Genomic DNA, 13,954 nt, shown 5'->3' with positions numbered 1-13,954 from the left:
GTGGGGAGGATGGGGGCCTCTGGGACCCTAGAGCTGTATCTGAGGTCTTCACAGCAGGCATCCCTGGCGATGGCAGCACTGTGTGGGAGGAGACATGGTTCCAGGGCTTGGTTCATGGGCCACCCGCAGGTAGGAAGACTTTTTCTTATTGGAATGGAGGAGAAGTCGCCACTTCTGGGAGCTGTTTCCATGCTGACTCCAAATGGTCTCATTTCCTGTTCCTCCTGGGAACTGTGTGAAGTCCATTGACACCCCACATTGTCCATCAGGAAACAGATGCTGTACGGCTAACTGGTCAACCCGGTGCTTGCTTTCCCAGATGACTGACACCTCAAGAGGCTGAAACTCACAGGTCACACAGCTTCCACATGGTGCATGGGGACGGCGATCAGCACCCCCATCCCCCGATGCAACGCCCCTTCTCCACCATTGGCCCTGTAGCCTGTGCCCGTTTTTGTACCTTGTAAAAATGTTGCAGGCCTGCCCTGAGGAAGGAAGTATGACTTCGGAGCCTATGAGTGGGTTGGAATCTCCTTCCCCTAAGGAAGGTGTGGCTGGTTGGAGGTTAGGGTTCTCCTGGTTGCAGGCACTGAAATCAACTTCTTCTGGTCTGATCTCCGAAGAGGGCTTTATTGGTGTGGGGGGTCCCAAAGCATTGAAGGGTTTAACAGCCAAGACTGAGGGAGGGGAGAACCAGGAGCTTTGTAGCCAGCATCACAGACCACTGAGAATACCCCGTTGGTGAACTCCCCAACGTCCCTAGTCCCTGGGTCTCCTCTGATCCAAATCCATACTCCCAAGAGTGCATCTGATTGGTCAAGCTCAGGACAGATGTGGGCTAGGATCCCCGGGGGGGGGGGGGGGGGGGGGGAGCGGGACCACCTATGTGAGGGACCCATTCCCACAGGTACACCTCAGAGCCTCGATATGGGCTTAGCAGTGGGCAGATGGCCCACCCTTTCTCTCCCCATTTCCTGCCCCCTGAGTCACTGCCAAGCTGTCCAAGCACAGAATCCCTAGAGCCCAGGATCTAGAGCAGCGGTTCTCAACCTGTGGGTCGCGACCCCTTTGGCAGTCGAACGACCCTTTCACAGGGGTCGCCTAAGACCATCCTGCATATTAGATATTTACATTACGATTCATAACAGTAGCAACATTACAGTTATGAAGTAGCAACGAAAATAATTTTATGGTTGGGTCACAACATGAGGAACTGTATTTAAAGGGCCAGAAGGTTGAGAACCACTGATCTAGAGAGATGCCTCAGTTTACCAGACTAACTGATCTCCAGTTTCAGGTCTATAGAGATAAGAGTTTGGGGCAGAAGCACAATAATCAAACAAAAGATTCGACAAAAAACACCCAATTGGAAAAGCAAAATGAAAAAAGAATCCGAAAGTGTGAAGATAGTGTAAGGAGCCTCTGGGACAGCTTTAAGCGGTCTAATATCAGAATTATTGGAGTGCCAGAAGATGAGAGACAGCAAGATATTGAAAACCTATTTCAAGAAATAATGGCAGAAAACTTCCCCCACCTGGAGAAAGAAATGGACTTACAGGTCCAAGAAGCGCAGAGAACCCCAAACAAAAGGAATCCAAAGAGGACCACACCAAGACACATCATCATTAAAATGCCAAGAGCAAAAGACAAAGAGAAAATCTTAAAAGCAGCAAGAGAAAGAGGCTCAATTACCTACAAGGGAATACCCATACGACTGTCAGCTGATTTCTCAACAGAAACTTTGCAGGCCAGAAGGGAATGGCAAGAAATATTCAAAGTGCTGAATACCAAGAACCTACAACCAAGATTACTTTATCCAGCAAAGCTATCATTCAGAATTGAAGGTCAGATAAAGAGCTTCACAGATAAGGAAAAGCTAAAGGAGTTCATCACCGCCAAACCAGTATTATATGAAATGCTGAAAGGTATCCTTTAAGAAGAGGAAGAAGAAGAAAAAGGTAAAGATACAAATTATGAACAACAAACATGCATCTGTCAACAAATGAATCTAAGAATCAAGTGAATAAATAACCTGATGTACAGAATGAACTGGTGATTATAATAGAATCAGGGACATAGAAAGGGAATAGACTGACTATTCTTGGGGGGAAAAGGGGTGTGGGAGATGCGGGAAGTGACTGGACAAAAATCATGCACCTATGGATGAACACAGTGGGTGGGGAGTGAGGGTGGAGGGTGGGGTGGGAGCTAGAAGGAGGGGAGTTATGGGGGGAAAAAAGAGGAACAAATGTAATAATCTGAACAATAAAGATTTAATTAAAAAAAAAAAAGAGTTTGGGGCAGAAATAGAGTTGTCTCTGGGAAACCTACTGCCTGGGGAAGGGGCTTGAACCAGAACTGGTTCCGGACAGACCCCATCACCTAGTGGAAATTGAACCAGAGCCCAGCCCATTGCAACAGGTGCCGCCTTCCTGGTGCTGATGACAAGGGTGGCTTCTCCCCCAAATCTTCCACCGGCCTTCCTCTGGGTTGTCCCATTTGGGGGAAACAGCCTACTGGACCTAGTTGTCACCTGGACTGCTAGAAATAGGAAGTGGCTTGGAGATGGAGCCCTCTGCCTGCTGCCTGGTCACAGACTAGAACTGAGGGAGGAGACTTGGGGTCCAAGTTGCTGTAGAATTCATCCTTCTCTGTCAGGTCTGAAATGCTGCAAGCTGAGGCCCAGTGCTCCTCAACATGGCTCTCTCCTTGTGAGTGACAGGGAGCGAGGGGGCGGCAGTCTGAGTCCAAGGTCCCGCTGGCCTCCTCACCCTGCACTCCTGGCAGCAGCGGCTACTGGGGCTGCCATGGCCCGTCTGACAGCTGCAGGAAGCCGCCGACTGAGCCAGAGTTTAAATGTGTTCCTCCTCACAAGGAGCTCCAATGTGAGGGGAACAAATGAAGAGAGAGCTTGTTAATCCTGGGGGAGTGCATCCTGCAATCTCCCGGCAGCTGGGCTCCTCTGAGACTAAAATAAGATGCCCAAGAGGCCCCAGGGTGGGGCCCTACCACCTAACAGGTCAAGTGACACCCCGCCAGGCTGGGAATAAAATCGCAGACGTGCAGAGCCAAGAGGGACTAGAGCTCCCGGCACTAGCCATGAAGAGACTTTCCAGCTTAAGGAAAGCTCACGGAGGCACCTTGGAGCCGGTGGCATTAAATCCAGTCCTTTTGCAGGGCAATCCAGGCCACCTCCCTGACTGCAGCCCCACCTACATTTTCCAGCCTCAATCGCCACCCCCACACCTGCTATTTTCCTAACTCCCTAACGTGCCTCTGTGTCGGAACCATCACACATCTAATACTACTTCCCCCCGGCTCTGTGAGCCCAGCCCTTTCCCAGAACTGCCCAGATGACCCATCCAACACTCAGGCCCAATTCTTTGGAACTCTGTGAACCTGCCACCTCCCTGTAGCCTGTGCCAGTCACTGGCTGCCGTGTTCTAAGGCAATGTGTGCACTCACCTCCCTAAGGAGGCTGTAAGTTCTTGCTGGCAGGACCCATGTCTTTGGGCTCCTACAGCCTGGCGTCAATAAATGATTGCTGAATTAAAAGGAAGGATGAGCAAAGGGCTGAGTGGATGAACCGTGTTTACATCAAAACCCAAGCAAGATCCTATAAGGACAGTGAGGCACCTCAGTGACTCTCAGCAAGAAAAGAGCGTGTGTGACACCCTGGTTGTCGGTGCGGTCATTGCCCAGGGACACTTTAGTCAGAAAACAGGTCTGTTCAAAGGCATCTCCAAGAAACGAGGAGTTAAAAACTGTATTCTCACCATGACAACATCATCAGGATTTATCCTTCTCAAAACGCTTTGACCACCATGGGCCTCCTTGGGCCTCCCCTCGGCTCTGAAAGATGGTAAACTATTTCCCCACTTTCCAAGTGGGGAGAAGCTTTCCTGACCTCTGCCCTGCAGCTGAGGCCAGGTTCCTCAGCGGAGGCCATGCTCTCAAAGCGCTGGACCCCTCTTGCAGGCTTCTTCCCTCGGTCATCATTGAATGACTAGAAGCAGCAAGCTCCAGAATGGCAGAGACCATGTCTGTCTTGGTTTTTTTCTTGTATTATTGATTATGGCTGTAACTGAAACATGCTAAAACGTATAATGTCTTAAACGTAAAAGAAGTGGATTCATTGTTCATGGAACAGTGGGTGGTCCTCTTCATAGCAGGTTTCCTCCACAATGGGATTCAGGACCCAGGTCCTTTCCATCTTGTGGCTCCACCATTCCCTGTGGCTGGTGGGAAGGGTGGGGGGCAAATGGAGTTGGTGGGGGCACACCAACTTCTCCAGAGCCTTATCCAGAAAGGGCACACATCACCTCTGCTCACACTCCATTTGCCAACCCAGTCACACAGCCACATCGAGCTATAAAGGAAGCTGAGAAACAGTGCAGCCCTGTGTCCAGTAAGAGAGGATGCGAGTTCTTAGCGAGCAGACACTCTGCTGGATTCCCAGCATCTAGCACATAACAGGAGCTCCATGAATATAAGTTGGGTAAAGGAACTGAAGGTCATAGTGGCTTAAAGGGTTTCAGCCGGGAAAGTCCAGCTGAGTCCAGGCCGCCTCTCCAAGCCTGGAGTTTCTTTATCCGACAGCCTGCCTAGCTGCTGCTGGAGAGAGGCCAGCCCTAGGAGGACGCCAGCGGATGCCAATTGATAAATCACAGCTATTAGGAGTGTTCTTTGGAGATAGCATGGAAGTCAATGAATTATGAGGGAGAGCTCTGAGGGGGGAATTACGGGGAGCAAAGAGCTCGAGGGTTGGGAGAAGCATGAAGCCTGGGTTGACAGCAACTTGGAGCACTGGCCTGGATACCTAGCGGGCATCGGCTCCGAAACCTGTGTGATGAGCTGAATTGTGTCCCTTCAAATTCTTACATTGAATTTGCAGGGACACAATTGAAGTCTTACCCCAGTGCCTCCCAATGTGACCTTATCTGGAGTATGGGTCTTTAAAGAGATAACCAAGCTACAACGAGGTCATTAGGGTGGAGCCTAATCCAGTATGACCGGTGTCCTTGTGGGAAAAGGCAATTTTGGAGATGGACAGACATACACAGGGAAAACGCCATTTGAAGATGAAGACCAAAATCAAGGTGATGGTCCCACAAGCCAAGGAACGCCAATGATTGTCAGCAAACCCCCGGACGCTGAGAGGCCTGGAACGCATCCTTCCTCAGAGCCCTCGGAAGGAACCAACCCTGCCCACACCTTGAGCTTGGCCTGCTGGCCTCCAGAACGGTGAGACCAGGTATTTCTGTTAGGTAAGCCACCGGGTTTGTGGTACTTTGGTATGGCAGCCCTAGAAACGAATACTCGTGCCTCTTTGCACTGGGATGAACTTGGCCAAGTCATTTCCATCCTGGCCTCATCTGCAGGCACATCGAAGGACAAGAACTGGGTCTCCCCAAACCAGGCGCACCGATTGCCGCTGCCTTTTTTCTTTTCACACCTTGCTGCTCCTTTCAGGAGTGGCCCCTGCCCACTCAGGGTCTTCCACCCTCGGGTGACTCCATGGAGACTGTACCATCAAAGCCCATCTGAGCCTGTCATGTGAGACCCTCGGCCCAGCTACTGCACCCCATTGCTGCTCCCTACCCATGCCATACTGTCTGAGGTTCTAGAACACAAGGCCGGCCTACCGGCACACCCTCTGCCTGAGCATCTCCATCTTCCAGTGACAGGTTAATTCAGCCTCAAACATCAGCCAATGCCCTTAGCCCAAGAGTTTTCCCATCAATAAAGCGTGTCCGGCACCCACATTCCCCCATCATGCTCCAGCCAATCAGAACTACATGTAGCTCAGAGAGCACACTATGTCCTGCCTCCAGGGTAGGAGGGGTAAGGGCACACACTCTGAATTCCGGTGGCCTAGGTTCAAGTCCTGGCTAGGGCACCTAGTAGCAAATAGTGTAGGGTTGTGATGAAGGTGACGGGAGTTAATAAATGTCAGATGCTTAAAAGTAGTGTCTGGCACATAATAGGTGCTAAGTAAATCCTTGCCATCATTCTTTTTGTGAGATAACACTCTCCCCCCAAGTCCTCACCCACCAACCTGGCCAAAACCCTGCCACCCCTCAGTTCTCCACCTCCTTCATGAATGCCTGGGTCCTTTCTGGAGACATACAGCCCTCCAGTCCTGCTAGTCTGTTCCCACAGGAGGTTAGGGTCAGGACAGGGGCCAGGCTCACAGATAAGCAGCTCTGGGAAAACACCAGAGGGGAAGTCATCCTGGCAAGTGATTGGCCCCGAGATGGGGAGCTCCTCCCAGGTGCCCCACTTTGTGATAAGGACTTGGTCCATTTGGCCCTTGGACCAGGGCTGTGACCGTCATGCAATGACCCAATGTACAGTAGGACACAGCCACTTTAAACGATTACAAAGTTCAAATTGATAGCCATTTAGAAAAATATGTTGTTTTCCAACACAGATGATTCCCATGAAGCTGGTGGAATGTCTGGCCCCATGTGGTTCTCATTCTCCCTCCTCCTCCCATCTGAGCGGCCCTAATCAGCTGCTGGGCCTCTTCTGGGACTTTCCACTCCTCCAATTGACCGGGAGGATGGAAATGGTGAGGATATTTTGAAATCCCACAGGGGTATCTGTTCGAAGATGTGGGCCCACACCTGAGGCCCGAACCTCAGCTTTGAGCTCAGCCTTAAGTCCGGGATAGGAGCCCCGACCTAAAACACCTCCAACCCCTTCCCCTGCCTGCCTGCTCTTACCACCACCCGAAAAGAGACTGACAGTCACTCATTTCATCTTTCTGTCTTACCAGTCCCCCCAGAACGGGGGCTTAGGGCGATGCCTACCTCAGACCTGTAGCTCCAGCGCCGGGCACAGTAATGTGCTCAGTTCAGTGTTGTGGGAAGGACGGTGCGGGAAAGCCTCACTCAGCGCCCTCTCTCCTGGCCCCTTTGGCTGTGTATTCACATCCTGTCCCCCAGCTGGAAGGGGCGTTCCACGTGGGCCTCCTTCTCCAACAGCCCCGCCCACCCCCAGCTGCCTCTACCGAGGCCTGGAGACATCATTGGAGAGCATTTGAAAGTCCTGGTCAGTCCTGGGGAGAAAGACCAGCGGCCCAAGGGTTTCCTGAAAAGGCAGCGTCAGGGTGGGGCTGGAGGAAGCGATGAGATTTCGAGAAGCTGGACTCCAGGGGCCACGCTCTGCCACGTGCACCCAGGTGTCCCCTGAGCCGCGTCTTTAAAGTAGGCGAAGACTTTCCTTTGTAGCGTCAGGGAGATTGTCTGATCGTCCACAGCTGGGCCTCTGCAGCGAAGGTAGTGAAGTCAGGTTCTTCAACATCTCTAAGCCTCTGTCTTCCGGCTTCAAAAGAGCCTCATTACAAAGATGAAATGGGCTGATGCATCGAATATGCTCAGTGCATGAGCTTTCGTCGTAGCCTGGGCAGGGCTTGCATGCAGGCGGTGTTTATTGGGGGTCCTCCTAGGGACGGGCACGGGGGAGGGCTGGGAGGAGTGGAACTGAAAGAGAGGGAGCACCAGTGCAGGAGTGACCCTGAGTTGATCATCCCTTGACTCGATACTGCTGGACCTGCCTCCCTTAAGCAGGTGGAGTGGATCTAAGCCTGGAGGACGGGAACATTTATCCACCAGCTCCCATCCTCCTGCTCAAAGCTAATCCCTCGAGCTTTTAGCGTCCACACACACAGGTGCAAGGCAGCTCCCCTGGGCCATCCACCCAGAGCCATGGGGCAAAAAGCAAGAAATAACTGAATCATGGCTCCGGCAGGTGCTGCGAGGGCGGAGCTGGTGGCTGCATCAGTGAAGGCTGGAGTAAAAGGGGGGCAGAGAGGCACGAGGCGTGGCTCAGGGTATCCGTTCGCTCTCAGTAGGTGTCCGCAGCTGCCAGTTAGAGCAAGTGAGGAGCACGTGAACTCGTGCTTGTGAAAAGCAGTAAAGGGTGACGCAGATGATCACCATTATTAAGTCTCCCTCTAGCATTCTTTTCTCCACGGTTCCCTTCGTCACGACAAATCTCTGAGGTGGCCCATTGTGGGGGCACCCTGGGATGACTCACGGGGTGACCAACTCATCCCCGTTTGCCTGGGACTTTCCAGGTTTTACCTATGTCCTTGTTGCCTGAGGCCTGGTCATCCTAGCTCAGGGCATGTAAATAAGGGCATGACCTCAAGACACGACCAGCCCATCCCAGAGGCTCACATGCTGCCGGCACACCCTCCCGACACCACGGTTCACATTCCATTCACCTGCTTCCACGTCCAGGCGGATCTGTGCTCATTTCAGACACACCACCACCCTTTCCCTCAGAATCAAAGATTCGATTTCCTTTCCTAAAGCCATATTGGTTCATTTTCATACATCGTAGAAGACTCCAAAAATACAGGAAAAAAAATCTAAAGAGGATAATTTTAATTCGCTCATTACACTTTAAGATATTTCTTTCCAGATGTTTCCTTTAACAAAGGTGGTTCATGATGTAGGTGTACATTCCTACACTCTTAGGGCAGGGAGATCTCCCTCTGGCCCAATTCCTGAGTTTGGGGTGTTGTTGTTTTTTTTAATATTCTTTATTGATTTTTAGAGAGAGAGGAAGGGAGACAGGGAGAGACAGGAACATTGATGTAAGAGCGGATCAGTGGGCTGCCTCCTGTAGAGATGAGGTTAGCAAAATGCATTGGAAGAGATTTGGAACAGTCGTGTGTATACCCAGGCTAATGTTTCAAAACCTGAGTTTTATTTTCAGATCGAATGTATAAATATATGGTTTCCTCATGTCTGTCAAAGCGTATTTTCCTTTTAGCATTACCAGTGTTGGAGCAAGATTTATTCCACTGGTCCCTACACTATCCGTTTCCTTCTAGGATTTTCAGCACCTTTTGGATTAATATCAACTTATGGTTCTTAATATCCAAGATTGAAAGCACTCATACAACTCAACAAAAGGAAGACAAAATCCAATTGAAAAATGGGCAGAAGACCTGAATAGGCATTTCTCCAAAGAGGACATACAAATGGACAAGAGATAAATGAAAAAATGCTCAAAGTCACTGATCATCAGAGAGATGCAAATTAAAATCACAATGAGATATCACCTCACACCAATCAGAATGGCTATCATCAAAAAAATCACCAAACAACAAGTGCTGGCGAGGATGTGGGGGAAAAGGGAACCCTAGTACACTGCTGGTGGAAATGCAGACCGATGTAGCCACTATGGAAAACAGTACGGAGTCTCCTCAAAAAATTAAAAATGGAACTTCCGTTTGACTCAGCAATCCCACTTCTGGGAATATATCCTAAAAATCCCAAAACACCAATCAGAAATGACATTTGCACCCCTAAGTTCATAGCAGCACAATTTACAATAGCTAAGATTTGGCAACAGCCCAAGTGCCCATCAGTAGATGAATGGATACAAAAGTTGTGGGACATTGACACAATGGGACAGTGGTTCTCAACCTTCCTAATGCCAATGCCGCGACCCTTTAATACAGTTCCTCCTGTTGTGGTGACCCCCAATTTCATTGTTACAAATTGAACATAATTAAAGCATAGTGATTAATCACAGAAACAATATGTAATTATATATGTTTTCCGATGGTCTTAGGCGACCCCTGTGAAAGGGTCGTTCGACCCCCAAAGGGGTCGCAACCCACAGGTTGAGAACCGCTGCAATGGGATATTATGCAGCTAAAAAAAGGGGATCTCTTACCCTTTGGGACAGTGTGGATGGACCTAGAGAATATTATGCTAAATGAAATAAGCCCATCTGAGAAAGACAAATATCACATGATTTCACTTATTTGTGGAATCTAATGAACAAAATGAATTGACCAACAAAATAAGACCCAAGCCCATGGAACAGACTGACATACCTTGATGTGGGGTTGGGAGGATGAGAAGAGATAAACCAAAAAACTTACATATTTACATGCATAGCCCGTGGGCAATAAGGTGGTGAAAACCTGGGATGGGTGGATAGGGGCTGGGAGGATGGGAGTAAAGGGGGTGTAAACGGAAGACATCTGTCATACGATCAACAATAAAAAATATACATAAGTAATAAACGGGTTTTCTTAAAAGGAAGATCTATAGGTATTGACCTGGAGCAATGTTTGTACATATTGTTCAATGAAAAAAGCAGGTTTTAGAGTATAATTCCATTTTTAAAATAAGGGTATAGGCATTCTCGAAACCCGTTCATCAGACCCTTATAAAGCAAAACATGCAACTCTCGTATGAGCCAGCATTTGCACTCCTGGGCATTTATCCCAGAGAAATGAAAACTGAGGCTCCTCCCAAAACCTGTACCTGAAGGTTTATAGCAGCATTAGAAATAGCTGGAGTCCCGGCCAGAGTTGCTCAGTTGATTGGAGCATCGTCCCGTGCACCAGAAGGCCATGGGTTCAAACCCCGGTCAAGGCACATGTCCAGGTTGTAGGTTCCATCCCCAGCCAGGCCAGTGCGGACGGCCCACAGGGCCTGGAAAATGCTTGCTCTGAGTCGGGGGTATGGGAGCCAGGAAGGAGAGGAGGGTGTGGCTGGCCCATTCTGGCTTCCGAGTTCCCCACCCCGGCCATCCTGACCCAGCCTGCCCCGGTGCTCTCGCCTCTTGATCACAAACACTTGTGATTCTCTGCCAGCTCGCTCACTCACTCACGAAAGAGTAAGGACCCGCCGAGCAGAGGGTGTGTGATTTCTGGGTCCAATAGCAGCAAACCTGCTTGGAGGCATCACCAGGGGCCAAGAAACATCTAAGTGCCTTTTACGTATTATCTTGGGCCAAATCCCTAGGCGATAAGGCCTGTGGTTATCTCTGTTCTACCGAGGAGGAGACTGAGGCAGGTGGTAAGTTGTGTGTGTTTGACTTAGCAGGGGGAACACGGTCAAAGTGCATAGCACTCAAGGCACCACCTGAGACCCTCCTCTGTCCCTCACCGCCCCTCACCAAGCCCGCCCACCCACCAGTGACCCCCGAGGCCTGAGTCCCGTGGGCCTGCAGGAAGCAGGGACCTTACCCAGCACCCTAGCTCTCCAGAGGCAGCAGACGGCGGGGGGGAAGCTCAGGGAAGCAGCCAGGAGACAGGCTAATGGGTAAAGGATGGGAGAGCAGCGTGCCATGCCTATCAGCGGCTGCTCCTGGCTAGACGTGCGGAAAGACGGACGCTGGCCTGACGCAGGCCTGGCTTCCCACTCTGTGAGGTCAGGCTGAGCTGCGGGGGCCAGCAGGGCACTTGGCTGCAGCTGCAGGACATGAAGAGGGCCCAGCTGGAGACCCACCAGCCTGGCCCTGCAGGGCGGCAAGATGAGCTCCTGCAGGAGCCGGGAGGCTGCCCGGTGTGAGGGGTTGGCTGGCAGGGCCGGGCCGGACACCCTGTGTGCCCCCCTCTCCACCATGTCCAGTTCTGCCCTGGGCATTCCCAGCCTGGGGGGGAAGCAGGGGCTGGGAGAGCTGGACGGAAGGTTCTGGAAGGGAGGACTGCAGTCACTAAACTACCGACGGGTCCTGCCTCCCATCTAAGAAGGTGCTTCTCACAGTGGGGAGGGGAAACCAGGTGATCAGGAGATGCCCCGGCCTTTCTGGAAGTTTCTCCCACTCCGTGTTCTCTTCCTCCCATCACCCTGAATGAGGGGATTGCAATCTGTTGTGTGGATTCAGCGTGTACCTGGGGGAGGGACTGGTCATACCTGTGTGTTTGAGAGAGGGAAAGATACGGACAGACAGACAGGGCCTCTCTCCATACAGCCTCCAGCCCTCTCCTCAGTCCCCACCCCTCCCCCTACACAGGTTGGCCAAGCTCCAGCCTCACCGACCTCCCCTCCGCTCCCCAAACTCGCCAGCCCCGCCCGCACCCTGTCTCCTCACCGCCTCCTCTGCCCAGAAGGCTGCCTCCACCCAGTCCCCGGTGGCAGATTCTTGGCCATTTTTTCAGACGTGGCTCTGCTGTCCCCTTGGGCCGGGGACCGCAGGTCCTGCTTGCCCAGGTCGGCTCCGCTGGAGGTCTCGCATCCCCGAATAGTTATTGATGGTGTGTCCTTTCACTGTAAATGGACGGAAGGTTCTGGAATGGAGGACTGCAGTCACTAAACTACCCATGGGCACCTTCCCACTGCGACGCCTGAGCCTTTCCTCTCTCTCCGTGCCCAGGGCCTGCCCAGGGCCCGGCACACGTGCAGTGACCAGGTCCAGGGTGAGTGGGCGAATGAATGACCCCCTAGCACACCTACCACGTCCTTTCCCTCTTGTTCCCTCCAGGGATCTACAAAGGGCACTGCTTCCGGATCAATCACTTCCCAGAAGACAATGACTATGACCACGACAGCTCAGAGTACCTCCTCCGTGAGTGTCCACACTCCTTGCTTCCTGTGTGTGGGGGGAAGCCCGGTGGCAGGTGGGCGGCTGCAGGAAAGACGGGGTCTGTGGGGGGTGGAGAGGGTGCCATTCTCTGGATGTGCTTGCACTCCCGTTCTGAGTCAGAGGATGGAGTTTTTTTTGTCCTGCGTTGCCATGACGCGCTGGGGATCCCATGGAGTTACTTGGCTGATAGGCCCATGCCCGGGGAGACTGAGGCCTGGGGAGAGCAGGTGGGGGGGTGGGCATCCCCACTCCTCAGGGCTGCTGGGTGTGGCTAGCTCAGAGGAGCTGGCTGCTGCCGCTGGGCCTGGTTGGGGCCGGGAGGCTAGAGATGCAGGCTTGCCCAGGCCGAGCATCCCTGGGGACTGTGACACCCGAGCACATTCCCCTGCCAGCACTGAACCCGCCCACCCCGCCCCACACACCAGCATTCTACTCTCCAAAAGTCAGAGTAGGTGGCACACTAAGACAGCCTGCTGAGTGCCAGACAGCCTGTAGGCGAAGGCGAGGAAGGTGGCAAGAGCAGCCTCTGATACCTGGGCCTTAGGTGTCTTCAGCACAGACGGTGGAGCCCCATGAGCTGCCCCTTGAGCCCCTGCCCTCCCGTGTCCTGTGGCTAGGCTGGCCCCAGAATGGAGCAAGTCACAGCACATACTGAACCTGAAGGACCAGCCCAGCTCCACGTCTCATCCCTCGGCCTCCCTGGGAGGCAGCAGGGGCCGCAGCCAGGGAAGGAGCCTGGAATGGGAAAAGCAGCACCGCTTTGAAGTCATTTTCCCTTTCCCATCAGCCCAGACACACGTGGAGCTGCTCCCAGCGGCACCCCCAGGGCCTCGGGCCCGGCTTCCTTTATGGAGAATCGATACCAGTGTCCTCAGAGGAGGCACCAATCACTCAGCACCTGCTTGTGGATCTTTCTGTGTGTTATTTTCTAAGAGGAAGGATTTGAGTTCTGAGTCATCTGGCGAAATAGAACAGCGTGCTGTTCTATCCCGTGGAGCCTGGGGCCGTGTGGGGCTGTGCTGGCCAGGCCCAGAACCTGGAATAATTCGGCCAGATCTCCCTCCCAGCCACCCTCCCTCACCTTCTCCTCATCCTCGCCTGTCCCCTCTTTCTGCTTTCTGGGGGCCAACACTGAAGCAAGCGGATGATATTCCATGGGGCGGCCATGAATGGCTGTGCAGGTTGCCCAAGACTCGCTTAGACTATGGTATCAATGTCACCTTCGAGGTGCACAGTGCGTGGCCTGCACAGCCATCCGGGGCGGCCCCTGGTGCTTAGCCGGCTGAGATGGCTCAGCTCAAAACCCACCCTGACTCAGAAATTGCCCTTGGCTGCCCGACGCAGGGCCAGCAGGTGGTTCCTGGGGCTGTGAGTGCGGGTCTGCCCCCGTGGACCCACCCCGGGACTGCAGGAAGGAGGCACTGGAGAAACAGACCACACCCTCTCCACGTCCCTCTGGGACGTGCCTGGCACACTAAGGTTGTGGGCACTGGTGCTGGTTCTCCCTCTTCACCCCCTTGCGCCTGTCCCCTCATGGTCCCCAGGGCTCTGGGACCTCTTCCCGGACTGGCCTCCTGATACCTCAGCCGAGGGCAGATCACGTGGCTTC

At 52.7% G+C, this 13,954-nt stretch overlaps 1 protein-coding gene across 1 annotated transcript in view; it reads left to right on the top strand.

Annotated features, from left to right (window-relative positions):
• CACNG4 (calcium voltage-gated channel auxiliary subunit gamma 4) overlaps positions 1-13,954 on the top strand; it is a 52,502-nt gene that overhangs the window by 30,588 nt on the left and 7,960 nt on the right. Inside the window, exon 2 of the mRNA XM_070393178.1 lies at positions 12,244-12,327. Within this exon, the coding sequence (XP_070249279.1) occupies positions 12,244-12,327 (84 nt within the window). The remainder of the gene's footprint in view (positions 1-12,243; positions 12,328-13,954) is intronic.

This window comes from Myotis yumanensis, unplaced genomic scaffold (assembly GCF_028538775.1).
Source record: "Myotis yumanensis isolate MYYU_CA2020_CCGP unplaced genomic scaffold, mMyoYum1.0.hap1 SCAF_16, whole genome shotgun sequence".
NCBI classification, from domain to species: Eukaryota; Metazoa; Chordata; class Mammalia; order Chiroptera; family Vespertilionidae; genus Myotis; species Myotis yumanensis.
The sequence above is the reverse complement of the archived record's forward strand: the minus strand, read 5'-3'. Positions and strand labels throughout refer to the sequence as shown.